A 26,801-nucleotide genomic window follows, 5' to 3' on the forward strand; every position below is an offset into this window, starting at 1 on the left:
AAAAAAAATGTGTATTATGTCAGTAACACCCAAATGGCTTTACAGCTCAGGTTTTGCGTTAGTTTTGGTTAGCTATAGAAACCTTAAAGACCATTTCTGCTACTAGAGGTTCCGAAGTTGTTTTTCCTCCGTACTTGTAGAGTTTGAAATTCATAAGAAGGTTAAGTGATGTTTATAGTACAGCAAAACACAGAAGGGCAAAGCTAGTTTTGTGTTTCAGACTATAAATTGCAAGCACAGCTTTACTCCTCTCTTCCCTGTTTCTTACTTTGAGCTTTAGATATCCTTTCCACATTCAGGGCAGAGGATGTCATCCCTTTCTGTAAGAAAGCCACGACCTACTAATGAGAGAGAACACTTCTTACAGTTAAAGCAATCGTTGTGCCACTGCCGCTCTTCGAATGAGATGTACTTGGTTCCTCCAAGACCTGTTTGAAAACAGAAAAGCTCTGTTACTGGAAGAGGAGCCATTACGTGACGCTACTTCAGATTCTACTTCTGGATAGCTATGGACGTCTGACATTGTAGTGAAAAAATATTACTGTATCAAATCTGTTTCTGTTTGTTGCTGTGCAAATATTTTCACCTTGTTCTTGAACGAGTAGGATTTTCATCATCAAGTAGTTCTCCTGCTTTAGCTGAGTTAGCGAACTAGATTGTTAGTACTGGCTATGGATGGTGGCAGAAATAAGCTTTAAATGTAGAGATGGCTTAGCTCTTAGCTTGCAACCTAAGAAAAGGAAAGCAACTGCCTCTGAACTACAGGAGAATGGTGGTTAGTTACAGAGTACTCGTGGTGTCAGAGTAAGTTAATTTTGTTTTGTAAAAATGCAGTGAGATCATTAGAAATGAAGTCTTGACAGATTGTGTAATGACTTGAATCATAGATTTCAAGGAGGAGTGCTTCACGAAAAGCAGGTTAGCAAAAATAATTCAGAAATGTGAGGCTGTGGAGGTTATCATATGGGGTATAGGAATTGTACAGAATAAAAGATAAAAGGAGCAATTTTCTCTTGTAGTAGTAATTACTATTTAAGCTTAGAAATTATAAGCAATTTGGGTATGATGCATTAGGACTGACTAGCTGAAAGTCAATGAAAGGATTTCATTGGACGTATCACTTAATGAGAGGGTTTTTTGCTTTGCTTTTAGTAGCAACGATTTTTGGGAAAAAAACAGCTTATGAAAGAAAGGACTGTGATATTCAACAGAAATGTCTCTCATGAGTGGGTAATAATAAGCAAGGTGTTATGCAGTGACATTTCTAGGAGATATGCAAACAAGCGTATGTTAGTGTGGGGCAGAACAGAATGAACAAGAGAGAAAATGGTTCAGTATCAACTCGGATCTGCAGCCTTGGTGTTAAATAGTGATTAATTCAGATAGGAGATTTTAAGTGTTTCAGTGGTAGAGAACAACTGCTTACAGCTTTAGAGTACTGTTGTACTGGAAAGCAGTATGTAAAAGCATTGAGATTCTCAGTTGCTGTCCTGAAAAATCAGGGAAGAAATATGCTATGCTACAAGCGTGAGGTGTAAGCTGGTTAAAAGTTGCTGGCTGAGGGACTGTTGTTACTGAGGTCAGTGTTCCCTCTCATGAGCACAAGTGAAGGGACACACAGAACATGGGTATATCCCACCACATGCATGAATGTCACTGTGTGTCCACTGTGTTTCATACAAGTCAGGTGAAATGGAGCAAACTTCAATTGAAGGACTTCTTTCACATCTTTTAGGCACTTGGAAGGCATCATAAGTATTTAAGTTCACAGTTCCTGAATTGTGTAGTGTCTCCATTCTCTCAAGCTAGTCAGAATGAGTTACTGAACCATTATTAATATTGGATGCAGTTCAGTGGCGAAAAAAAAACCAAAGTGACTCGCTGTAAGGGACCTACCACTGATTGGGTTTGTGCATCCAGCACACTTTTTGGCATAGAGATTGCAGAAGCAACTCAGGCAATATGCAAACTCATCCCGGGAGGTAAAGCGTTGTCCAGACAACTGCTTCTTGCATCCAGTACAGACAAAGCACTCCTTATGCCAAGGCTGCTCCCGGTAAGTCACACCTCCTGTAGTGATAGCCTGTTTTATGGAAAGTAAGACAGAAAGTTTTTTTTAGAGTGGCAGACTTTCGTCTTGATTTGGTAGAGGAAGGTTGATGAGGTTTTCGTGGGTAGGAGGAGGGAAAGAAGACTTCATGGCAGCAAAATCATTATTTTGTCTGGAGTTAACCTTGAGAAGAGCATGCAAATGATTCATTTCCCAATTTATACAAAGGAGCTCTGTGCTAAAAGTACTTTATTTTCTGAATTCTTTATAATTTCAGTCTAAATTACCCTCTTTATTTTTAAAGCTAGTCTCCTTTGTAGGTCATTTTTTCATATTCATGTGCTAGGATTTGTCTTATCTCTGCTTGTTCACTTGTCCCATTCTTTGTAATGGAAAAACCACCTTCAATTCCTGCTACTTCCCTTGACAACAACAGCTTTATTTCAAATTTTACCTGAAATCTTTGTTTTCTGCTTCTCTGGATTTTGTCTGGGCTTTTTCCTCTTATAATATATTGTTCCCTGATGTTAGACAAATGAAACATTTCTCTCTCTTGTAAGTGTTCCTAAGAAAGCTGTAAAATTAACCAGTTTAATTTTTCTTCCTTTCTTCACTCAAGAGGATAGCCTGGGAAGTCAGTCTTGTGTACAAACATGCTCTCTAAATATGTGTATTCATCTGTCTTTGCCTCTTTCCTGTATTTGAGTGCTGCTCTGAAAGTAATGCAAACAGGAGCATGTGGCAGACACAAAAGAAAGTTTTGGTAGTGTGGGCATAAGTGGTGGCTGGGAGCATGCAGAAGGTAAAACAAAACAAGGAGGAAACTACTGGAAGGAGTGTTAAAACTGTGGATATATCCACAGTTAAAACCTATGCGCATATTGATAGGAAATTGGTATTTGTTGGTTCTATAAATGATGAGATTACTTTTTAAAATCTATTATTATTAGTAGGAAAGAAGACTAAAAATCTTACTATTTTCTGAATCGAATTTAGGAAATACACAAATGAAAGATCTTGAGCCTAGACAGTTGCATTCCCGAGGATAGGGAGCTTACTAGTTTTTACTTCAGGAGCAGCACTTGTGTAAAGCTTATTTCTCTGTCTTCAACTTCATTAGAATATTAAAAAAATAAATCAGTGTTAGCTCATCTCCCTTCTGGTTGAAATGTTTGGGTGCATGATATACGATGGATTACATTGGAGATATGAGGTTATTCCAATGCAGACAGGTTTTTTTGTTTGTATGTTTTCCAAAACGTGTCTTTAGTATGCTTTCGATACAAAGGGATCTTTAACCTTGAGTAAGAATTCTCATTGAAGTAATTTTTGTGCCTTGTGCAAAATAGGAATTTCAACTGTATTGTCTCTAAAAATCAATTGTCTTTGAGTCTTTTAACACAGAGAAAAATATGTTTTTTACATAACTGGACTTGAAGTGTGATGGAGTTCAATCCCTGATGTTATAGGTAAATAAAACAAGGACACTACCTTCTTGCACTGGACGCACTGCATGGCAAACTGCTTTTCATAGCAGGGAACACAAAAATTTTGATTGTCTTTAGGAATAAAACTCTTTGTCCCAATTGGTTGCTGGCAGCGGTAGCAGATAAAGCAGGTCTCATGCCAGCTGTTGCCTTTGTATTCCATCTTCCGAGTACCTGTAACGAGACCAGAACATAAACTGAATTTATGGCTGAGACTAATGCAATTTGTAACTTGTTTACATGACAGCTGGCTGTTGGTCAGTAAGCAGTGCAGCTATGAGAGAGTGGCTTTATGTGGTTTTGGGTATCGTTTTATGTTTTTGGAGAGTAAGTGGTTCTCCTCCTAAAGAGAAGAGAAACATTTACTGCTAATAATGAAAGCTTAGGCCACTTTTTAGAGGACTGACATGATGTTAAGTGGCTAGAAGGCTGACAAGGTGATAACGTATTGCCTAATTATGAAGAATTGTAATAATTCCTTTGCAAACTCTGCAGGGTGAAGTTTTACCATTCTCCCTTTCTCAAATATTAATTCTTCATGTACTGGTAGCATAATTTTATTTTTTTTTTCTTTGATCTCATTAAAATCTGCCCCGAGGCACACTTCAAGATTATTTTCTTCTTAAAGAACTGACTTGTGCATCGCTAATCATCTCTGCTTGTTTCTTGCATGCTCTAATATTTTGGAACCATTTTATTGATGGACACCTTTTAAGAATTAGGCACTCTGTGTGCTGGTAGTTTTTTGTATGGTACCAAAAGGAACAGACAAGTTAGTCCTTGAAGGAATGACATTCTGGGAAAAGGTGTGGATGTATTTTCTTGGAATTGTCTAGAATCATATTTTCACATTTTTAGTTGTTCTCTATTTGGGATTGTGTTATCACTAAAACACAAGGCAGGGGGAACTCTGTTATTTTCTAGTTTGAAGTCAGTGGGAATTCAGTTTGTAGAAGGACTGAAAGATCAAGCTCGTAATTACTTAGTATTTAATAAGCTTGTCATGAAAATGCTTTATTAAATCTAAATTGTACATTCAGTGGGCAAAGCACTGAGCAAGTGTAGCATCAGCAGTCTCCATAAAGAGTATCCAGCCACTTGCTGATTCTTTCAAAATGAATTATATTTCAGTTGGTGATTGTAAGATACTGACGTAGTGCCTGTACTAACATGGTGTGCTTCATAAGTAGACAATACATGCTGAGCGTACTGTTCTTCAAATGTAATGATGTCAAGAGTAACTTAAGTTGCTAAAAACCATGTGGTAGTTGCAAAGTTTTGTAAAAATTGGTTTCTTTTGTTTTGAATTGCAAGAAAAGAAAGGACTCTGAGTCACTGAATCCCAACTCCATTACTACTTATCGATCTGTAACTTGTATAATAGAGTTCTATTCTGTAAATGAGCTCATTGATTGTGGGACTGAATTCATTGATCAAAATTTGATAAAAATAATATTTTTCAGCTTTAAAACTAGCACTGATTGTTCTCAAGTGTCAGTTTTTCATGCTGTATCTGAAAAAAATGCAATAATAAAAGATGCTTGTACTCAATTGTGATCATTAAGGTTGGAAAAGACCTCTGAGATCATCTAGTCCAACCGTCAACCCCTCCCCACCATGCCCAGTAACCACATTCCTTTCATTCCATGAATGAATAGGTCCATCTTCTTTTACATATCTGTTGTTTCTTATTTATATGTCGCCATCAAGCCCTCGTTTTTATCACAACATCTTAGGTACACAAAGCTGTGTTTCTCAGCCTTTGTCAAAGATGACTGAAAGAACCAGCCAAGGAAAAACTGTACTGGAAAAAAGTAACTAGTGGTCATTATGGAGCATACATGTGGATTCTTCCAACTGCCTTTTATTTTTTTATTTCTGAAACCAATACTTCTTCTACTTTAAGCCTTCAAATAATGAATCATGTCAATCAAAAGCCAAGCGCTTTAGTATTGTCATGAGTAAATGGGGCTTTACCAATCTATTACTATAACTTTGTGCTGCTGGCATTGCTTTTATTGGATACGCAACTTCAAATAGAAGATAGCTCTTTCATATTTCTTTATACCTTTGAACTCAGAGAAGACCTTAGAGATATTTTGACCAATTAGTGATTTTTACTGAAGAATCTAAATTTTGGCTATTTATGTAAAAGGCTATGTCATAAATTAAGTAAATTTAAATTTGTGAGCTGCCTCTGATATTCAAGCATGAGGAGTGAATTGAGAAAAAGTTGGGACTGGACAGATGAGTTGCCCAGCTATCAAAACCTTGTAATAAATACTTCTGTAGAAAATTGTAGATCTCATTAATAAAAATGCTAAGTTAAATAAACACTAGCTTTCAAGAGGAACCCTCTTCATGTGTAAAACAATTCTGTCAAGATCCATTCTGAAAACTGTGGGCTCTGATTGTAGAAATAACCTAGAAAGCTTCATCAGCTGTATTTTGTGAAAGTTCACCATAATTCAACAGAGAAGGTTAAGGAAAAATATCACAAATGTTGTTGAGATTGGGCTTGATATTAAACCTGATCTTTCCTCCGCCCCATAAGTGAGTATCCTAACCTGGCATAATAGTCTTCTTGCACTCGTTACATTTGGAAGAGTACTCATTGGAGTAGCAATCAGTACAAAGTAGATGTTCCTCTTTTGCAGCAAAAGGCTTGTCCACCAATGAATTCTTGCACTGGAAGCAGTGGAAGCAGGTTTCATGCCAGTGGCGGTCCTTGTAAGACAGATCCTGTAGAAATTAAAATCCACAGAGTAAACAGAATGGATAGTTTGCTCAACTGGAAGTTCAGAGAATGCAAACATGCAGATCTGAATCATAGCCAGAAATTAAGGCTAATTTGCACAGCTCAGGAAAACATCATGTTCTGATGAAGGTGAGCCTATTTTACTGTGGTTACCAAAAGTCACTAATGACAACTATCAATCTTCTTTCAATTCCAGGTCAACTGAATTCAATTTCAATTCAGCAGAGGAACTACTAGTTTCATTTAAGTATTTCCTTTGAGAATGAAGTCCTGGTTTTGATTCAGATTAGGTCTTGTTAACTGTAGAGATATAATAGACTTCCCATACATTTCTTAGTTACATTTCTTAGCCAATTTCTAGGTCATTTTGTACTTTTTCAATGCTGGGCAGATATCCTTTTTCCAGTTATGTTTTGATAGTTTGCCAGGTTTACACCAAGGGTGAAATTGGCCTGATACTCTCGTTTCTTTGTATGCATGCTGCAATTAGTTTTTAACTAAGTCTTGTGCTTCATTTTATGTACATTTCAGATGTGAATCAGATACCTTGATGGTGACTGAACACTCTGGAAGATGAGAGACCTTATTGTACCTGCAGCCACTGATCCAGAACACTCTTAGCCGAGGAATTAACACCTTGGAGCACATAGGTATTTAAGATATCTCCCTACGATACTTGTATTAATTAAAGCAACAACAAAAAAGACACTCATACCTAAAAACCAGTCCTAAGAACTAATTGTGTAACATCTGAACAGTATCTTTGGGAGATCAGACAAAGTGGAGCTCAGATCATAGCAACGAAGAATATCTGCCCATAAATACGTAGGCTTCAGTTTGAGGCAGGGCTGTGAGATGTTAGCGTTATTATGAATTGAAAATTTAAAAATTCTGCAGAAATTTCTTCTCAGGTTCAGGCCCAAGATCGATCTGATGTATATTATAAGCTCTGGATTATTCTGATCAACATAAGGAAAAATGAGCTGTAGAACATGAGATTTTTTCCAATTGTGTAAAGCAAAATGAAAGCAATGCATTGTGTCAGACCTATCGATTTTGGCTTAAGGAACTCCATGTCAGCGCAGTCACAGGTGTCTTCAAACGTGCAATCCTAGCCCAGGGCAAAATAGTGTGAATTTAGGTTAGCCTAAAATAGCAACACGTTATGTCCGCAGCAGCCTTATTCTCAAAAGCAAATAACAGGAAATACTGGAATAGTTTTTGCATAGCTCAGCTGATGTGTAGTAACATTCTATACTATAGTAACTTCAGAAGAATTTGAACACTCAGTGAAGAATTTCTTAAATCACTGTGACAAGCGAAGCCCAACATGTCTTTCATCTCTGAGCATGCACACTCAGATGGAATGTTTTAGCTCCATGCTGCACAGCTTTTAGTCTGTTGCTTATTCAGCTCATCTGCTAATTTCAGCTAAATCTTTAGAAACAACCCAAATTTCTGGCCATAAAATCTCAGACTTTTGTAAAAGCAAAATGAAAAAAAAAAAAGTCTTGTTTAAAAGTTAACTTTTTAAAAAAAAATTAATTTAATTTAATAGTCTAAATCTGATCCCAGAGGAGAATAGTACTGTCAACAGAAAAACACAACTCACAGCCAACAGCTTTCCAAAATGTGAAATTTGCCTGCAAGAAAACAGAATAACAACAGATCTGTTTTTCTTTCTGTTGTAACAGGACATATTCAGTTTTTTTCCACATGCTGCCTTTTTCCTCATTTTGCAATATTCTGCAAGCTGCTTTTTATGTCCCAAACTCACATGCTGGTATTTCCTTTTGTTTTGCCTTATTTTATCAATAAAATTAGGCCACGCAGATCTGCAATAATGAAGAAAAGGAGTCCACAAAAAGCAATTCTCTCTCTCTTTTTTTTTTTTTTTTACTTTTTTACTGTTGAAGTGTTTAATCCTTAAATCAGTTATGATGGTAGATTGTATAGACCATAGTGGAGTAGGTCAAAGTAGCAGATGCCTCATCATGGCAAAGTGATGAATCATAGCCGCAACCCAATGAAAGCAAGATAGACACTGGTGCAAGTAATCTCTAGCTGGCTTGGATGATTATAACAGATACTGCCATCAAATGTAGGGGATGTTTAAGATGTCTGACTTTGATGTGCCTGCAGCAGAGTATTGGACAGATTAAATGGTTATTGTCTTCTCTCTCTGAATCTGTCAACCGAAGCAAGGAAGTCCAAGGTACTGATGAAACAGTTTCTGAGTTGTTTCACAGTTGCTCTTAGGTCAGTGTAATGAAGTCACTGGGTATCAGGTTTTTTCTACATCAGTGTATTGCACATCTAACTGGAATCATAAGTTGTAAATGTATTGACCTGGACCAGACTCTATGCTGGAGCAGCTGTGTCTGCAGAGATGCCTTCAAGCTTGTCTGTTAGCCTGGTGCTCAGTTAAGCTGAAAGAGCATTTGATTTACTCAAGGCACGTGACCTTGAGTTACTCTAGCTGACTGTAACCTAAACAAATCTGTTCTAGCAGAAGACACAAGTGATATACAACTAATTCCTCTTTATCGCTTGGATTTCCAGGAAGAACTAATAAAGAGAATTGCTTTTGTGGACTCAGAACTGGAGTGTATCCTTAAAATAACACTGAACATGACTTCATGTCTGCTTAATGCAGCTTGAGAGAAATGAGTCCCCAGTGCTACCCACTTTAGCTGTAGTTTTCAGTGGTCTCCTATGTTGCCTAAAAGAAATCTGGAAAACAGCTGTCTTTACCATCAATCTGTGCATCTATGAAAATGGACAGCCATGCGCTCTTGTTAGATAAAGCACAAATACGCACAGATAAGAGACTACAGAGCTACCATAGGTTGACATTTGAGAAGTGGAGCTGTGTTTATGTACATAGAGATGCATGCGCACAGGACGTGGTCTGCCCTGTGCAAGTGTTTTGCAGCTGAAGAGCAAAGAGCTGCAGACAGTTGCAGATGTGCTACCACAGAGAATGGAGGGAAGAATGGCAATGCCTGTCTTTGCAGAGTTACGGCACATCCTGAAGCAGAATCTGCAAGAAGAAATATTTAGCACTTCATTCAGTTGCATTTCATCCAAGTATAGAAAGTAATCATTCCCTGGTCTGCTTTTGTGTGAGGATGAAAATAACTGATTAGCAAAACTTGAAACTCCCTAAATTTGAATGAGTGCATTTCTCAGCCTCAGGTGAAAATTTCAGCTCAGCGTTCTTTGGGATGCCCAAATGAGGGGCAAATTCTGGCCTGATTCTCCTCCAGACATCAGAGGGTGAACCAAGTGGTGGTTATTTGCACACACACAGACCACTGACTGCATAAGCAAAATGTGATACAGACCTTATCTGCATCAAAAGCAATGTGTCCTCCCTTGCATGATGAGTTTGAAACTTACAGTTTTGAAAAGCTCTCAAGTGCTTTTCAAACTATCTTATTTTCTTGATGTCATTCTCAAAGAAAACTTTGTCAGGATAACAGTTTTCAGCTCCTTATATCCTGCAACTGTATTATGTCTTAGACCTTTATAGGCCTAAGTAACCTGATGTTGTTATGTGTTACCTTTTCTCCTGAACTGGCTCTCAGCGAGGACTAGACAGAAAAAAGGAGATTAGAGGTACCAGAAGAGTAAGAGCATGTATTTGTTCATGAATGAAAAGCACATCAAATTTTTTTGCTTGACAGAATGCTGTTTTCAGAAGGATGAGCATGGGAAAAAGGGTACAACAACAAAACAGTGTGCAGATTTTGGCTGTGAGCACCCTGTAACAAAGCACTCCATTATGTTAGACTGGTACTTCCCTATCAAAAATGTGTTCAGAAAAGATGAAATTAAGCAACGTTAGTCAGCACCGTAGTGATATGAGAAGAGATGAAGGTGTCTTTCGGTCACCTTTCCTCATCACTACAGCTGGTCCAGTATTCACTAATGCACTGAGAAATTGCTACAACTCAGAACGAGGGTTAAAAATTGGGATGTCTTTTCTCCTTTCCCCGATCCACATTATCAGATGCTTTATTCTTCATTTAGTTTACAGGTGAGACTGACCATTTGACTCCTTTTGACCTACATGCTGCTGCAGCAGCTTTATCGCACAATCCACTTTTCATTTCATTCTCACATTTTGTTGAGGGAATTTTCACCCTCTCCTGCTGGCCAAAGCCAGCTTGTGGTCTGCGTTGAGCACTTGAGCACTGGCGGTATTTCCTGTATTTGTGATGGCTGCTGTGCGAGAGGGCCTGCAAAGAAACTATTTTTTTAAAGGAAAAAATCAGCCCAAAGTTACGTTTAAACAGTTAAGCAGGTGAGAACATAATGGATGGATTTCCAGAAAGAAGCATGAAGCAGTGGGTATAGTGAGTGGACACCGGCACTGAAATGCTAAGCTCTCCTTCTTAGAAGGAGCACGTTTCTACCAGGGCCTGGTGGCATATGGATAATGTGTGATAGCTGTGAGAAAAATGGCATCGTGTTTTTCTTCTGTCTGCTAGCATCTCCTACCACTCAGTGTATGAAGCTTTTAATCTGTCTGTGAAAATTTCATAAATATCACCCGAATTGTTTACAGTTAGCAAAATGGCCTAAATCCAAAGGTGTAATTAACATCACATGCTGTCATTCAGGCTTTTTTTTTCTTTTTGTAAAAGACAGCATTGAAAATAAATTAAAAATGTTATTACTCTGTTACATATACAATTACCCAGAAATCACCATAAAAAGATTGAAAGATGGTGAAGCAAATTCTCTCCTGCTTTGTATTCAAAGACAGCTTGTCTTCAGGGTAGTTAATTTATGGGCTACTTGTGCTGGAAACAGGAGGTGAAAATGTGGCATTGGCTCGGTCCTCTCAGAGCCCAGTCCAAGTCTGAGTGTTACCAGTGCCAGAGCAGGCTGAAGGGTCACTCAGGTGAGATGACACACAGCAAGGAGAACACCACAGTAAGGTCAGAGGTGGAGAAGCAGCTGTCCTCTTGTCACCACCTGGTTTACTCTGGGGTAAGCCCTTCAGCTATGGGAGGGTTGCTCTTGTCCACTAACTTTTGTTCTGCTTGATTTTGTGTGGTAATTTTCACCCAGTCAAGTAAGCAGTTAAGATGCCATTAAAATTAATTCTTGCTTTGCACCTACTTCTGTGAATAAGAGTTCACTCTTTGGGAATCAGGTGCTCCAAATCTTAATCCTAATCTTTAGTCTCATGTTTTAAGAAGCAGCCGTTGACTAACTAAGCCATCTGCAAGAAGGCTGGGTGAAATGAAGAGTATGATTTTTCCAGCCTTAATGATTCTATATCTCTATGGTTGGACTGGGTGATCGCTGTAGTCTTTTCCAACCTTTATGATTCTATCTTCACTGCCGCTGAGTTCTCAGTTCAGTTCTCTTCAGTGCAGAGAAATAGCAGCGGCCAATATGGGACTTGCAAAGGAGGATCTGAGTTGAGAGCTAAATGGAGCTTTTCAGGCTGTCCTGTGGATGTGGGGTGGGTGATAACATTTTTACTACATTAGGTGTCAGTTCTCTATAAAGCTGTACAAAGATTTTGTCAGAATAAGTAATAAATATAGAGTCTACTTCGTACATGCAGGAGGCATGGTTTTATTCCCAAGCACAGTATGTTGTCACTGTATTGCAAATGTAACACATAATATATATATACAAACACATGTATATGTATGATTGTATGTATGTTTTTATCTGTTTATGTACATATGTGTATACATAGTTTAATAAGGAACAGAAGCATGATATTTGTGTCTGTGCTTTATGAATTATGCTCAGTCACAGTGCTCAGGCTTTGACTGAAACTTGTGGCTGAGGCGCTTACAAGGGCTTTCTCAAATGCATTCTCTAGTGTCTATTATTGTAATTGGAAAATTACTCTAGTTTGTCTCTCAGTGGGAACATTAATCGGATCCCCTTTTTACTACTCACCACGTATTTTATTTTCAGAAGACTTGCAGGAGCTTGCTAAGTTTGGAACTCTTCTTCATCTGTCAAAACGTGCTTAAAATTGGTCAGGTTGAAAAACTATAGCATGAAGGACTGTTTGTAGGCACAAACAGCAGTCAGAAATAAACAGGGGTGCATTTGTGTCTGGTACACTTACAACTCCTTGCTATCTTATAGTTGTGTTCTCCACATATAATTTTGTTTTTTTTTTTTTACATATAAAACTATTTTCATATTGCAGAAAATTTGTGCTTTTATTTTTTTCATCTGCTTTAGAGTGGGCCTTGCTTAAAAATACAGAAAAGAAGTATATTGGACAACACCCACACTCCCTAAATCCATAAATCTGAGTTGAAAAGTTCAGCCTGATTAATTCCTGAATACTTTGTCCGAGATTTGTTGAAGGCAGTCCAAGTTTTGAAATTCTTGAATATCAACACATGGAAATAACTTCTCGGGGGATTAGAAAGAGACCTTAAAACAAAAGCACATTCTAGAATTGGGGCAGAAATATTTTGCTTTTCCAGGTCAGGCCAGCTGTATCTCTTCTCTAATCTGCATATTTATGAGCTGTAGGAAAGCTGGCAGTTTTATAGCTCTTACAGATTATTGCCAGTTCCCTGTCATGATGGTGAAACATGTTCACCTTTTTTAAGGCTTCCGAAAGAGGCTTTTCTACTCAATTTCCAAAAGGGTAGAATAGATCAGTATGGGAGACACAAGACTTCAAATTTTTCCTATCTGGATAAGCATATGGTTTTATATCTCAAAGTCTCTGAAATAACGATATGGTGCTAGTACCAGTATCAGGAACTAATTGGTGTTTTTAGAGGTATGAGCCAACAGTGTTGGAAATCAAATGTCAGACCTCCACAAAACAGATCAAGAATCCCACAGCCATGCAAACTCATTCTGCCAGTGAAACTCTCAGCTAAATTTGAACAGGTCAATTTTGGGCAAAGAGAGTGTATATTGGATGAAATCTGTTCATAGGAGTCCAACAAGCACTTCACTGGATTCCTCAAATGTCGTCTGTCTTCATTCACCCAGAGTAAAACTGGTGTGAACTCCATTTGTTTTGGTTAATTTGAAAGGAATGCAGGTGGTGCCACCTCATTTAGAGCAGGTAGATTTTGCCATGTGGTGCAGCAGTGCATAGCTAAAGCAAGCAAGGCATCTGCTCTTTCTTTGTCACCTTCAGTTAGAGCCCACTGTCATTATTCTCCATTTAAAAGGCTAATTGTGTTGTAACTGATGTATTACTTCTTTCAGCGTTAACCAATTTATTGTGGTCTATGAGTTGGCAGCTTTTCCTGAGCATCTTGTCTCTTGATGACAACAAATTATGGTTAGTGCAGAGCTAACAGTGGCTTAGCTCCCTCTGATCCAAAGGTAGGCAACACTGATTTCTGCCACTTTTCCAGATCCCAGCTGGCCCCAACGACAGCTGAGCTCTCCTAGTGAGATAGAGAGACTTTTTAAGACCAGATCACCCTGTGTCTTACAGGAAGAGAGGGGTGCTTCTCCATTTCTATTATGCTTGTTAAGTCAGGGCTTGTAATGGGAAGTGGTGAAAAGCAGGTACAGGGGTCCAGAAAGCGTGCTCTCTCATCAAACCTTTGTAACCATTAAGCTAAACTTATGGATCCATCCAGCTGATAGCATCGTGTCTCAAATACCTTTAAAGGCTCCCATGTAAAGACAATGTTCTCCATCTTAAATGATGAAGTAAAATGTCAGCACTTATTACCTCTGGAAAAAGCTCTCTAAATGTAACCCAGTAACTTTGGGGAAGACTGAAGCATCAGCTGTATTTTTAATATCAAATGTTTTCACCTTAACACTCTTTCTGCGCTCTGGATTATTTCTGTTGCTGCTGCAGAGCACCTATTCCTCTCACCTATAGCAAGAGGTTGCCTGTGCATCGTGCCCTCCAGCTACATGTCCTGGGCGTTCCCACTGGTTCCAAAAATGAGTCTAGCATGTTGAAAGACCAAATCATTTATTCATCACATCTGTGAATAAGATCATATAATCATAGAATCCTTAGAGTTGGAAGGGACCTTTAAAGGTCATCCAGTCCAACTCCCCTGCAATGAACAGGGACACCTACAGCTCAATCAGGCTGCTCAGAGCCCCGTCCAGCGTGGCCTTGAATGTCTCCAGGGACAGGGTATCCACCACCTCTCTGGGCAACCTGTGCCAGTGCCTCACCACCCTCACTGCAAAATACTTTTGCCTTATATATAACTTAAATCTTTCCTCTTTTATTTTGAAACCGTTTCCCCTTGCCTTATCGCCGCCTGCAATAAGACCCTGCTAAAGAGACTGTCCCCTTCTTGTAGACACTCAGAGATCAGCCCATTTTGTGCAGAGGCTTTGAACTCTTTGTGCTCTACAGCGTAGGATGTGTTCAGAACTACGAGCAATGTTTCCAGGCTACCCTACCATGATAATGAGAAACAACCTGCCATACCTTGCAGTCAGCTCCAATAGGTTTCTTGCATTCCTCACAGGTGTTGGAATAGAGGTTTTCGTAGCATTTCACGCAGTAGGGGCTGTCCTCCCTTAGGATGTACTTCTTACCAAACAGGGACTCTTTGCAGTAGTGGCAGTCGAAACGCTCAGTCATGCTGATGCCTGGAGTCCAGCTGTCCTGCCACAAAGACAGAAACGGGCACATGCCAGACTGAGCCACAGTTGATCTGATACCCCAAGAAGGGTTTGTTATCAATTCCAGTTTATCAAACTCCAATTTCAGTCAGTTAAATCAACACAATAGAAGAAAACAAACTGTAAATCTCGCAGTGTTCAATGAAGGCAGTAGCCCACTTATTTTAACCACTCACTGACCTGCCTTTGACCAGAGCTAGTGTTAGAGAGCAGGGAGAGAAGAATATGAGTAAATCCAATGTGTGAAGAATTCACATGGGATGCTTAAAGAATACCAGGTATGTTTGACTGTCAGGTCCAATGCAAAATGCTGTCTCTGTAGGGCATGGAGGGAACCAAGTACCTTAAAAGAACGAGCCAGCTAATCTCCATAAAGACCAGCACCTCTTCTGTAAGGCAAGAAGTAGGTTTGCATTGCTGGTAGACTTTAGACATGCACAGGCTATCACACATCACTGCTGTGTACTTCTGCTCCTTCCTCCTCTACATTCTCAACAAGCCAGCGACTGGCAATAGTTGCACTGCAGAGAGCCAGTGCCTCTCTCTTCCTGCTCTCAGAAGGGACCATGGGCACTGTTCACAGCAGGAAGTAGGGGGCAGTGATCGTGTATCTGATTCCTCTCTGATGCAGCTGAATGAATTTGGACAACTCATCCAGCAGCTGTCGTGTACTGGGACACAAGTGAGAGCTAGCTACTCTTGTTCAGGCAAATGTCAAATAGAGATTAAGCAAAGGAAAAAGTTAGTAGAAGAAACTGCAAAGGATATATCGGTTTGTCTGAATCAGGGACACTTGTTATTTCCTCTGCTGGTCTTGTTATGTCTCCAGCATCTTCTGAATGTGCACACAAGCAACAATGACACAAACGCTTTTGGTTAGTTCCATAAATGTTCATTGTTGCCTGGCACAATTTGTTTTGGGTCCGAGTTTCACTGGAGTCATCAGCTTCTTAGCCCAAGGCTTGCAGTGTGTGTTACACCTGAAATCTGTTCAGAGGTTACAGATGGAGCAGGGCATAGCTGCCTGCTGAGGAAGGGGAATTTCCCAGGCAGAAAGCACATTCCACCTGCACTACATGACCTTCACTGCTTGCCAGGCCTGTTCTCCTCTAAGCCAGATTTCATCTATAAAGCCTGAAATGTTTTGGGTACTAATGGCATAAGCAGCTATCTCTGTCTTTCACACACAAGCAACACTTACAGCAGCTGCAGTCCTTTTGCCATCTTCAGCTCTCAGTTTTAAACAAAAAACTGTTACTTGCTTAGTGTTCTTGGCACAGGTTCCTTGATTCTGGAGTCTGCCCTCTTCTTTTGGCTGGAGGAGCCACCCGTAGGGCATTCTGAAATTCTTAGTTCTCTTCCAAGATTTCAGTTTTTATTATCTTGTATCCCTTCTCACTGGGGTTTAAGTAATGTTTTAGAGTGGTCTGAATGAACAAAGATTGTTTTGGTGGCTAGAAGACTTTCTCTTTTTGATGCTCTGTCAGCTGCTGAATTGTGTGATGACTCGCATAGGCTAAAAGGGGAGAGCTTTTGCATGCACGAAGCAGGTAAATGATGGCTCAGCTGCTGAGAAGTCTTTTGAGCTCTGAGTAACTGCTAAAGAAAAAAGAACTCGTGCTTGGAAGACAAATATTGACAGCTGGTCAGCTGTGCAATGGCCAACCCAAAAGGAGCAATGGCCCAGCTGTTTTGTACAGATGATATAGGGAGGAGCTAATTAACTTCCTTATTCCAAAAGAGAGCTAAGAGTATATAGGTGCTCTCAGTAGAGCAGAGAGGATTACAGAGATTGATAACAAAAAGGTAGAAGATATGAGAATTACGCTGGAGAGGGAAGTGCAGGCTACCCAAAGTTTGCCTCTAGCCAACAGCAGTGTCTGGCAATGACAGCGTAAGGGAGGAGAATGAGATACAGGGCTGGTATAGGGTTATCTTTCCTTTCTATCTGCTTCCAGCAAGCTAGTCTTCTCTTGAAGTGAAGGTGCAATCTTTGCCATAGCAATTAATAGATGAGGGCGGATTTATTTTCCCCTCCATTTTGAGCCTAGGTAACGCACTTGTATTTCCTGTGAGAGAGGTAGAGATGAACTAACTTCCTTCAAGAAAATAATTTCAGCAAAATGAATGGAGTCAGACCAGCGTACGCTGGTGTATGTCTGAGTCTGATAGGAGTGACAGTTTGTCCAAGTGGTAGGTGTTTAGGCCAGAAAGCTGTAGCTTTTTTCCAGACCCTACCATATATTATGTGATAAAATTTGGTCCCACAGTTAATTTGTGTTACTGTAAAGCTGATATCTGAGCAGGAACTGTGTATGGACAGGCATTTTTCACCTTCAGAACTGTTTTCTTCTAGCCCTGAATTAGATGTATGATACCAAAGAGCAAAGCATTTCTCTTCAAAGCAAAAAAATATAGAGTGTGATTCTTCTGAAGGTTTATACCATTTCTGTCCTTCATCCAAAGCTGCAAAATATAAAATACAGAAGTGGACTGGGACTGGAAGCAACGATTATTCTGTCTGAACTGGGTGTTCTCGCTGATGTCTTTGTTACAGAGTGGTCCTTCTTGAGTGCTCCGTTATTTTCTGGGTGATTTTCACAGGAACAGAGGCAAGTATTATTACTCACTGAATATAAGAGTTACTGCCATTATGTTAGAAAATACCTGGGTACTTTCTTCCCTATCCTGAAAGGGTTGCAGTTTTGTTAAAGGCGCTCCAAGGTTGTCACTGTGGATTGGGCCTCTCCCGGAGCAGGGAGCTGCAGACTTAGTTTCTGTGTCTCACATAGATTTGAGGTGAGCTTCACTCTGAGAAGACCCTGGATGGAGTTAGAGGCACTGTTCCAGAGGTCTGGGAAATTGAGAGAAAAAAGGAAAATTTCCAAGATATGCATTTTGGTTTTAGTTATGTGACCCCCTCACTGGATTTAGCACTGGTTTCAGATCCAGTATCCCTTCAAGTTAAGTGTTAAGGTTTGTGTGGTTTCCTTCAGAAAGCTGCAATTCAGAGTGAAACATCCCAAGCTCCACGCTGTTTAGATTTGAGTCTTGGGCTGGATCTCAAGATTCACTATGCAATATTTTGAGGATATTTGGCAGTTGTATTCTTCTCTGGAGAGAAGTAATTAAATGTAAAGTAATCAGGAGGCATATCTACTAAATATTAGCAAGAAAGTCACACAAATCACTGCTGTCTTACAAACAAATGTGAAATCACATCAAGCATGCTTATGCCTATCAGTGCATGTGGTCATTTACACTGCCTGTCACGAGGTTCCTGTCATATATAAAAAGTCACACTGAGCTTTGTGCAGTTTTTTATGCACTGCTTTAGGCTGTAAGAACAAACAAGTGCTTTCACATTTGTGGATGGGCACAAACTGCTGCTTGGCCTCCTTGCCATTGATTAATGCCTTTCTCTTGTGCTGGTGCTTGTTGACTGTAAAGCTCTGTGAGCCAGAGGCTTATCTTTATTATGCCTCTCAGTGGTACAACAAGGTCTTTAGATTTTGTTGCAGTTGCTATTTTGTACTTATGATATTCCAGATTGTTCTCAACATTATCATAAGGGAGAAAATGATTTTTCTGTCATATAGTTTCTCTCCTACGACATTAGGTGCAACAAGTACATCTCCAAAAGGAAAACAGCTTTCTACTACATGCCCTGAAGAGAGTTCCAGCTTATGCCAAATGTTAGCGCTACCCAGATTGTGTCTCCCAGGCAGTAAAAACTGGCATGAAAATTACAAAAAATTAAGTAGTAGGCAGACTTAAAAACTCTGTTTCTATATTCCTCTTCCCCTTTCTTCTCCAACAGGCTCATTTTTCTAGAAGCTGTTGTTAAAGGCTTATTAAGGAATCATAGAATCATTAAGGTTGAAAAAGACCACTAAGATCATCTAGTCCAACCGTCAGCCCATCACCACAAAGTGATGTTCTCCCATCCCATGACATGATTTGCTGCTGGGGTGATGGGGGAAGGGGCTAGCTCTCCCAGACTTTGTCTTCTTTTGACAGCTATGCTTGCAAGCCTAATAAGAGATGTTCTTGTTTGAATTGTCTAAAACCGTGTAAGATTTATTTAGTTTATTTAATGAAGTGAAGCTGTGATCTCTTGTAGTGGTACTTGGAGATACCAAATTAAACCCCCGTATATGCCAAAGAAGGATTTGTTACTGACCTCAGCCAGGTCAATAGAGCTATGGCTTTACCTGTGCCTTCAGAGCTGGAAGTTCTTTAGCCACCTGCCCAGGAAATAAAAGGCCTTCAGAGAAGCCCATCTTCTTCACACATTTCTCCCACCTGACTTATTTTTTTTCCCCCCAGAGTTCTGGAGTATTTTTGATCTGTTTATTTTCCTTTCCCTGAGAAAGGAAGATTTGTGTCTGGCAACTCCCGTGACATAAGCCATGCAGGTTCAGAGCATTTGGAAACAATTTATGTTAATGTTCCAAAGGCTAAAACTCAAAGATTTATGATATCCTTTGCAACTATGAACTAGCAGTTCAAACTGCTGGATTTCTGGCAAGAGGCGGTTATTTTTCTCTACTTAGCAGCTATTGCCATGTTCATTACCTACCATCTTGATGCAGCAACTGCAAGCCGCTCTTCTAAGAGCTAATCATTTTTCAAAACCAGGTCATAATGCTGTGCCAAGGGAGAGAAGGAGCTACTTTTTTCTTTTTAATTTACTTCAGGAAGAAAAGAAATTATGATTTAACAAGGGGAATCCACCTGAACTTCAACAAAGGGAACCTGAGTGCTTGGAGCTCTAGCTGGCCGCAGGGCAGGGGCTGTCTCCTTGTGTTGCTTGCATCCCTGACCCTCTGGTATCAGGCTTCTGGCCATGGAGAGCCAAGCCAGCATATGCAGAACAGCCAAGCATCTCTCAGTGGGCCACCAAGGGACATTCATTTCCTAAGCTTCTGAAAACTAAGCCAAATATTGAGATGAAAGTGATACAAAAAGCCCAGACATGCTCTTCTCCAGCCACAGACTCTCTGTTTCTGCCACAGGCTGCTGGAGCACCACTCAGTGAAGTGCATTTCATGATCAAAGAGAAGAAAAAGGGTATAATTTTGCAAAATTATTGAGACGGTGAAGCTTATTACTATGACAGCTGCTCATACCATCATCTAGGAGAACTGAGGTTGTTTAATCTGGAGAAGGAGACGCTCAGGGGAGACCTTATCACTCTCTACAATGATCTGAAAGGAGGTGGTGGTGACATGAGCGTCAGTCTCTTCTCCCTGGTAACACTGATAGGACGAGGGGGAATGGCCTCAAGTTGTGCCAGGGGAGGTTCAGGTTGGATATTAGGAAAAATTTATTTGAAAGAGTGTTGAGGCATTGGCACAGGCTGCCCAGAGAGGCAGTGGAGTCACCATTCCTGGAGGTCTTCAAGAAAAGGGTAGATACAGTATTTTGGGACAAAGTTAGTGGGCACAGTGGTGATGGTTTGATGGTTGGACTAGATGATCTTAGTGTTTTTCTCCAACCTTAATGATTCTATGATTCTTTGTTCAGGTCCCTGAAAAGGGAAGGCATGATTACTGTAGGGAATGAGTTGCTGGATATCCTTGTATCCCATGATCTGGGATAGCTTATGCTAAGCTTCTAAACGAGGCATGGATGCCCAGACAGATCTGGCTGCAGTCTATCTTTCTCTTGTTATTTTTAAGCTGAGGAGAAAGGGGAAACATCTTTCTCTTGATGTGGCTGAGGAAGAGAAATCCTGTTGTAAGCCCTTCAGTAGAATTTGGCATCCTGTCTTCAAGAAATCAAAGCCCCATAATACAATGTCACTGCTGTCCCAGATCAGCCCTGTTAACAGTGTCTAGACTTCTTTGCCATTGTCCAAATAAAGGTTAAGATGTTAGAGGTATCTAATTACAGAGGTATTCCTCACTGCTTCTGAAATTTTTAAGCTCACAGTAGGTATTTGTAGACCTCCTAGAAGCTCCTTGCAAAAGGAGGAAAACTTAACTTGATATTTGAACATAATAACAAAGTAAATAGAAAACACAAACATATCATAAATATCCCATCCAGGCCATTCTGTATCCATGATAAATTTCAAAATGTATTTTTAAAATGTTCCATTTATAACAGACCTTTTAAAGTTACCTTAAAACATTTTTCAGAGTAACAGTTAGGTTTTTCCAGTGACTTAACTTCCTTGTTCATGGGACACTTATTTTACCTATGGTATAACATTTCAGTGTCTCTTTATAAGTACTTCAGAGCAATTTTCTGAGCAGACAGACCACATTAACATGTGCAGATAACCAAAGCATACCTGATTCCTGTCCGGATCGCAGTCAGCCTGTCAGAAATTGGAAAGTTTGCTCTTTAAGATTGTTGTCCTTAAAATAACAATGCCAAAGAACAGAAAATGTTGCTTGAGTGGAAGATTCCCAGTGTGGCTGCCTAAAGTAATCCTGTTGACAGTGGCGGAGAAGGAAGACTCCAGCTGAGGTTTCTGTGTGGTTTGTTGTGTTTGGCATTCAGTAAGGATCTGCTCCAGCTTAGAGCCATTCCTGCAGTTGCAGAGCGAGCACCAGCATTGGTAACTACAGATGGCACTGAAGAAATGAGCACTGATACTCTGAACGTGTACCGCACACAATTTACAGTGATTAGCTGAGCTTGACTTTGAAATGAGTAGAGGATGTATGGATTTAAAACATTCCTTCATACATATCATATGACACAGAGGATGACTCTAAAATCCACCACAGCAAGGAATAGTGCAGCTCTTCAGAGGAAAGGCTTGCCTTTATGTTCTATTCCTAAGTCTTTTTAAACCGCTCTCTGCTTCCTTTCTCTTGTGGGATAAACAAAGGCTTACTCAAAAGTGAGAGACCATATACCTGGCATTACTTAAGCACAGAAATTCATACTTCTAGTAAGATTATGTAAGCAGATAACAGAAAGTGATAGCGATAGCATAAGATTAATAAAACCTGCTGTTATCTAATAAACCTACTGTTATCTAAATAAGAATAATAAAACTTACTGGCTCTATGCTATGGTAATAATGTTTAATTAAATGACTGCAGATGCTGGACTTCAACAGAGGCATGTTTTTCCAGAAAAGGATTGCTTATTGACAAGAACACTACTAATCCCAGGAAAATCTGTCCCTAAGATTAAAACTTCCAAAAAGGATACTGTGCTGCCATGCAATGAATTTTCTGAGTTCTTCTACACTTTTGAAATCCTGTACAATACAATCTAGGACACAAAAATAGAACAGTGTCCCAAATATTCAATGTTTGCTTCTTTCTACAAAGGACAGAAACAACACTGGAAGGACCCTATGGAGGAAGAATGCTTTGTTATTTGTCCTGGCCTTCAGCAAAACAGTTCTGGCTTTCTCTCTGGCTCTGTGTACAGAGGCGAGACCACAAAGCCCTTTCTGTCTATGATAACTGGCACATGTGGTGACTGGGAGGATTTGTTAATGCATGTCTTTCAGCTGCTGTGCAAAACTACTGTAGCAGTGAATGCCTTGGTGCTGAAGCATCCATACTTCTCTGCTAAGCTTCTGTGCCTCTGGCTTTCCAAAATGTGGCAAAAAAACTGTGCAAGTCTTAGTGGTGCCCATTCAGCTGGGCACGTCTTAGAAAAATAGGTGGATTACATCTGGGTGAAATCAGTTGTGTCCAACTTGTTGACTGGAGTTTGGCTGAACACAGTGAAGGAGAGATGAGCTGTTAGTGTTGAGTCAAAGTGTCTGCGGTGCACAAGAGACAGAAGCAAGCACAAGACAAAGGGAGCCTGGAGACAAGGAGGCAGGTGGTCCTTCTGTGGGCAACGTTCTTTCTATCTGGAGAAGGAAGATGTTGGGTGGACCATGGAGAAATGTACTGCATAGTGTGGAGTAGGAATTCAGCAGCAGCAGGATCCTAGTCTCTGAAGATACTTCTGGTCTTCAGAGGTACTTGGACAAGAATCCTTCAAAGCAGATGAAAGACTGAGCCCAAGTATGCTTCAAAGCAGTGACAAAATAGGGCTAGGGAAATGCTTACTGATATATATATTTTTAATGCAACTCATTGCTTTTCTTATGCAAGATGAAGTAAAGAGCGGTGGGTTTTGAACCTTATGCCTGTGTTTGTTAGGAGTTTATATCTACTTCCTGCCACCAAATGTGCGACCCTAAGGATTGCTGTTCTGTCGTTGGCATGTTTACAACTTCAAAGTTGAAAATTTGCTGTGAAAGGGAGAGATGAATATTCTTATATCAGTGTTACGCTCACTTACACTCCTCTTAACAGTGTATTACTGTGTACACTGTAAACTTTTAGCATCCTAATTAATATTGGCCAATATAATGTAGAAGGGTATGTAAAAAGGAAAAAAATGAGGACTGCAACTTTTTCACCTGACACAAGCATTATGGCATCCAGCCTTAAAAAAAAGCCTCTAGTATTTACTAATCAATTATATATATGCCCACTCCCTGGAACTGTTAAAGGCCAGGTTCTTCGGGGCTTCGGGCAGCCTGATCTAGTGGAAGATGTCCCTGTCCATGGCAGAGGGTTGGAACTAGATGATCTTTGATGTCCCTTCCAACCCAAACCATTCTGTGATTCTATGATTCTCCCTCTATATGGCTAATTAGTATTGTTTAAATGTTAATGCTTCATTGGCTGTCAATTTATCCAAGATTTATTTCCGTGAAACCTGTCATTACTCTGCCATTTCATACTCTCACTGGGGGAGAATCTACATCACAAATGTGTGCATACGTAAATGAAGCATTAAAATTGCATGATTAACATTAATCAATCTAAAAATGCAAATTATGAGATTCCCAACCTCTGAAGCAGTACCCAAATGAGAGAAGGTGATTGTCTACAACACCACACCATCCAGAGTTTCTTTGAAGATGCTCAGGATCCATTTATCCATCAGAAAAACACAAATGAGCCTCAGACCTGCTTGTAACTTGCTTTTGGGGTCCTAGAAAGAGTGGCAGTGTACTGGCCAGCAGCAGCAGGCATTCATTCAGTTTTCAGCCTGATTTCATTGGAGAAGAAGGCATGCTGATCACTGGCTGATAGCATTAACATTTATCCAGTTCCTCCTTAAGCTCTGAATGTTCAGTATCCTGCAAGGCAAAGAGGTGACTACAGATAAGACATTGCTTGGCTTTCAGGCTCGGAACTCAGTACCCTGGAGAATTGAGCCAGAGTCACTTATATGAGAAAAGGTCTTTACAGCCCACTCCCACTGTTTTTTTTTGGAGTGAAACTTTGAATTTGCAGTGCAGTGTGTCACCAGCTCTCACAACTGCTGGATCTGTACTTTGCCACTGATGTGGGTTGTTTTTTTTTTTTTTTTTTGTGTCTCCTAATATTTAAAGCATGATGGGATCCTGCAGAACTGTATTGTGTGTGGCAGAAGGAGTTGTCTAAATTTTTTCTGGTACGAAGTGGGCCCACTGGAAGTGCTGATGTCTGTATGGATTGGAAAGATGTGATTTTAGGGAAAGGGACAGCTTTAAGAAACTAACATAGTATCATGGAATCATAGAATATCCAGAATTGGAAGGGACCCATAAGGACCATTGAGTCTAACTCCTGGCTCCACACGAGACCACCCAAAAATCAGACCATACGTCTAGGCTCCTACATTCCTTATAAGGAGGGGCATATGGGCCCTATGGGGCCTCTGTTAAATGTAACTATACTGTCTTCCTATATGTAGGAAACCGGGCCTTATCTGTGTTTGGTCAGATACAGACTAAAGACTAGATTGCAATTTCGTGGTCTTTATGGCAGAGTGGTGAGAACCAAAAGTAAGTACATTCTACCCCAAGTCTTCTGCTGTCTTGGGTTCTCCTAAATTTTCTCAAAGTACCTCAAATGCTGGTGTATCTACCAGCCTCAGGCCTGCAAGTCAAGTGAACATGTCACCTGGGACTCCCAGGCAACTTTCACAAACATGATTTCTCAGCAGTTTTTTGACCTTCCAGCTGCCTCACTCACCTTATCTATGTGTTGGTTTGGAAGCCAAAGGATAGCCCAAAAGATCACTACCTATGCTATAGCTAGTGTAAAATATAGATTTATTAGTATTCGGACATGGTAGTGCTACTATGGTAGTGTCTGGAATTGAGTTTTCAATAGATATAGCACCTCATATCCTTTTTTTTTTTTTAATTAAAAAAAATCCCAAAATGTGACCTATAATATGCATGGGCTTTGTTAGAGCAGCCTTTAGGGTCCATGCTTTCACAGTTAAATGTATAGATGCAGAAAACAGTCAAAAATTTTATAAGAATATTTTTTAAAAACTGTTTTTCTGCCTTTCAAATCCAAATGCCTGAAACAACTGTTTTCAGTTTACCTGAAAACATCTGGCTGACAGGAGGCACAGAAGACTTTAGGCAGAAAGTAGGGAGATCTGTAAATGTATGAACAGATGAAAACAGGGCTCATAACAGAAATTACAACCTTAGCTAGAGAATTCCTTCGCACTGGAACGTGTGTAAAGTGCCTAATAACACACACCCTTGTGTTGGTATGATTCCTATTTAAGACACTGCACAAATACATATAGTCAACAATGTACGTTAGAGTGATTGACCTTGGACCTAACGATCAATCAGCAGTTGCAGTTAATATACTTCTAGATGGGTGTCAGGGGAGTAACGACAGCAGCTGGTGTGTAGATTTTACAAGGTTTGCTTTCTTGTACTGTACACAGCAGTTACAATATGCAGGTATCAAGTGGACTAAACAAAAGCCATATCTGTTTAGGGAAGTCAGAAGTTTAGAACAGCCATTAATGCAGACAATGAAAGTTAGTATGTCCTTTATTATGTACACAGAGAAATCCATGTGAGATGGCATATAATAAGCACCCAAGTTATCCAGGCTGCACACACATGCACAAAGAGAGAAGCGTGAAGGGATTCAGAGCTATTAATTGGGATTTGCATTCTAATTTATTCTCACCATGTGCAAAGAATAAATATAACGCTGATGGCTCCCGTTTTCCCTGTACACAATCTGCCCACAGCTTTTCCCTGAGAACAGGACAGGCTACCTTTGTTTCATATGCATCTGCTCTTGCTACAGTACAGAAACCATCCTTTGTTGTGCTGGGAAACGGGAGGTGTGCAGAGAGGTGTAAGAAATCCAGAGCCTGGCTTTTACTTATTCTGACCTCCCCAGTGGATTACATACACAGCACAATACGGTCATTAAAAACAGTTACACGTGAAATGACCCGGTGCCTCATCAGCTCGCTATATGTCACCATACAGACAGACAAGCAGCAGTAATTGCTCTGATGAGGAATTTGTCTTTTCCTCCTCTTCACAGCCCTGGCTGTGTGCTGAGGAGGAAGGGGACCTGCGGTCTCTCTCCTTGCATCCTTACCCAACAATCCGCTGGGTACCACACATCCCTCTCCATCTCCCTGCACCCTTTGTTTAAAGTGGCACCTCCTAAGGCACAGTCTGTGGGGAGGGAGGGGGGAAAAAGAGATATTTACTTACAGAGCAGTGGTGGGCAGCTAGTGTCACCTCCTGGACCAGGGGCAGAGGGTCACATCCATTAACAGCTATGCCACGAGCACACTGGCCTGCTTGCTGAGGAGCAGCCAGCCGAGGCTCTCTCCTGCCTGCTGAGAGCAGCTCTTTTCATTTCAGCTCTGCAGGCAGCGTGGTGTGGAAACAGCCTGCTGCCTTCCCCAGCCCAGCGAAACCCCTCGGTATCATTTTACCATATAAGGAGACAAAAGCATCGGAGACACTCATTCTTGTAGGCTCTCTGCAGCTGGCACCCGGCTCTTGCTCTCTTCCAAGGGTGTCAATACTTCCTCCTCCTAAACATCTTGGCTTTGTTGGCCCCCTTCCTGA

The 26,801-nt window shown here is 40.3% G+C and overlaps 1 protein-coding gene across 5 annotated transcripts; it reads right to left on the reverse strand.

Annotated features, from left to right (window-relative positions):
• FHL2 (four and a half LIM domains 2) lies at window positions 269-26,747 on the reverse strand. Of its 5 annotated transcripts, none has more exons than XM_021414008.1 (7): window positions 26,439-26,747; window positions 21,222-21,248; window positions 14,724-14,898; window positions 6,105-6,279; window positions 3,542-3,711; window positions 1,897-2,083; window positions 269-428 (listed from the first exon to the last, which is right to left on the reverse strand). In XM_021414008.1, exons 3-7 carry the CDS (start codon window positions 14,877-14,879, stop codon window positions 277-279), a joined length of 840 nt encoding a protein of 279 aa, XP_021269683.1. In that variant the 5' UTR covers window positions 14,880-14,898; window positions 21,222-21,248; window positions 26,439-26,747; the 3' UTR covers window positions 269-276. The 5 variants fall into 5 exon arrangements, with proteins under 5 accessions (XP_021269683.1, XP_021269674.1, XP_021269666.1 ...); XM_021413999.1 differs by having other exon boundaries at window positions 14,724-14,903; XM_021413991.1 differs by lacking the exon at window positions 21,222-21,248 and having other exon boundaries at window positions 26,439-26,743.

The sequence above is a fragment of the Numida meleagris genome, chromosome 1 (assembly GCF_002078875.1).
Source record: "Numida meleagris isolate 19003 breed g44 Domestic line chromosome 1, NumMel1.0, whole genome shotgun sequence".
Lineage (NCBI taxonomy): Eukaryota > Metazoa > Chordata > Aves > Galliformes > Numididae > Numida > Numida meleagris.

Coding starts and splice junctions, on each gene's coding strand:
- FHL2 (XM_021414008.1), bottom strand. CDS start 14,879: ATGACTGAGCGTTTCGACTGCCACTACTGCAAAGAGTCCCTGTTTGGT. Junction 6,280..14,723: donor CTATTGGAGCTGACTGCAAG/GTATGGCAGGTT, acceptor TAATTTCTACAG/GATCTGTCTTACAAGGACCG. Junction 429..1,896: donor ATGCACAAACCCAATCAGTG/GTAGGTCCCTTA, acceptor GTTTTCAAACAG/GTCTTGGAGGAACCAAGTAC.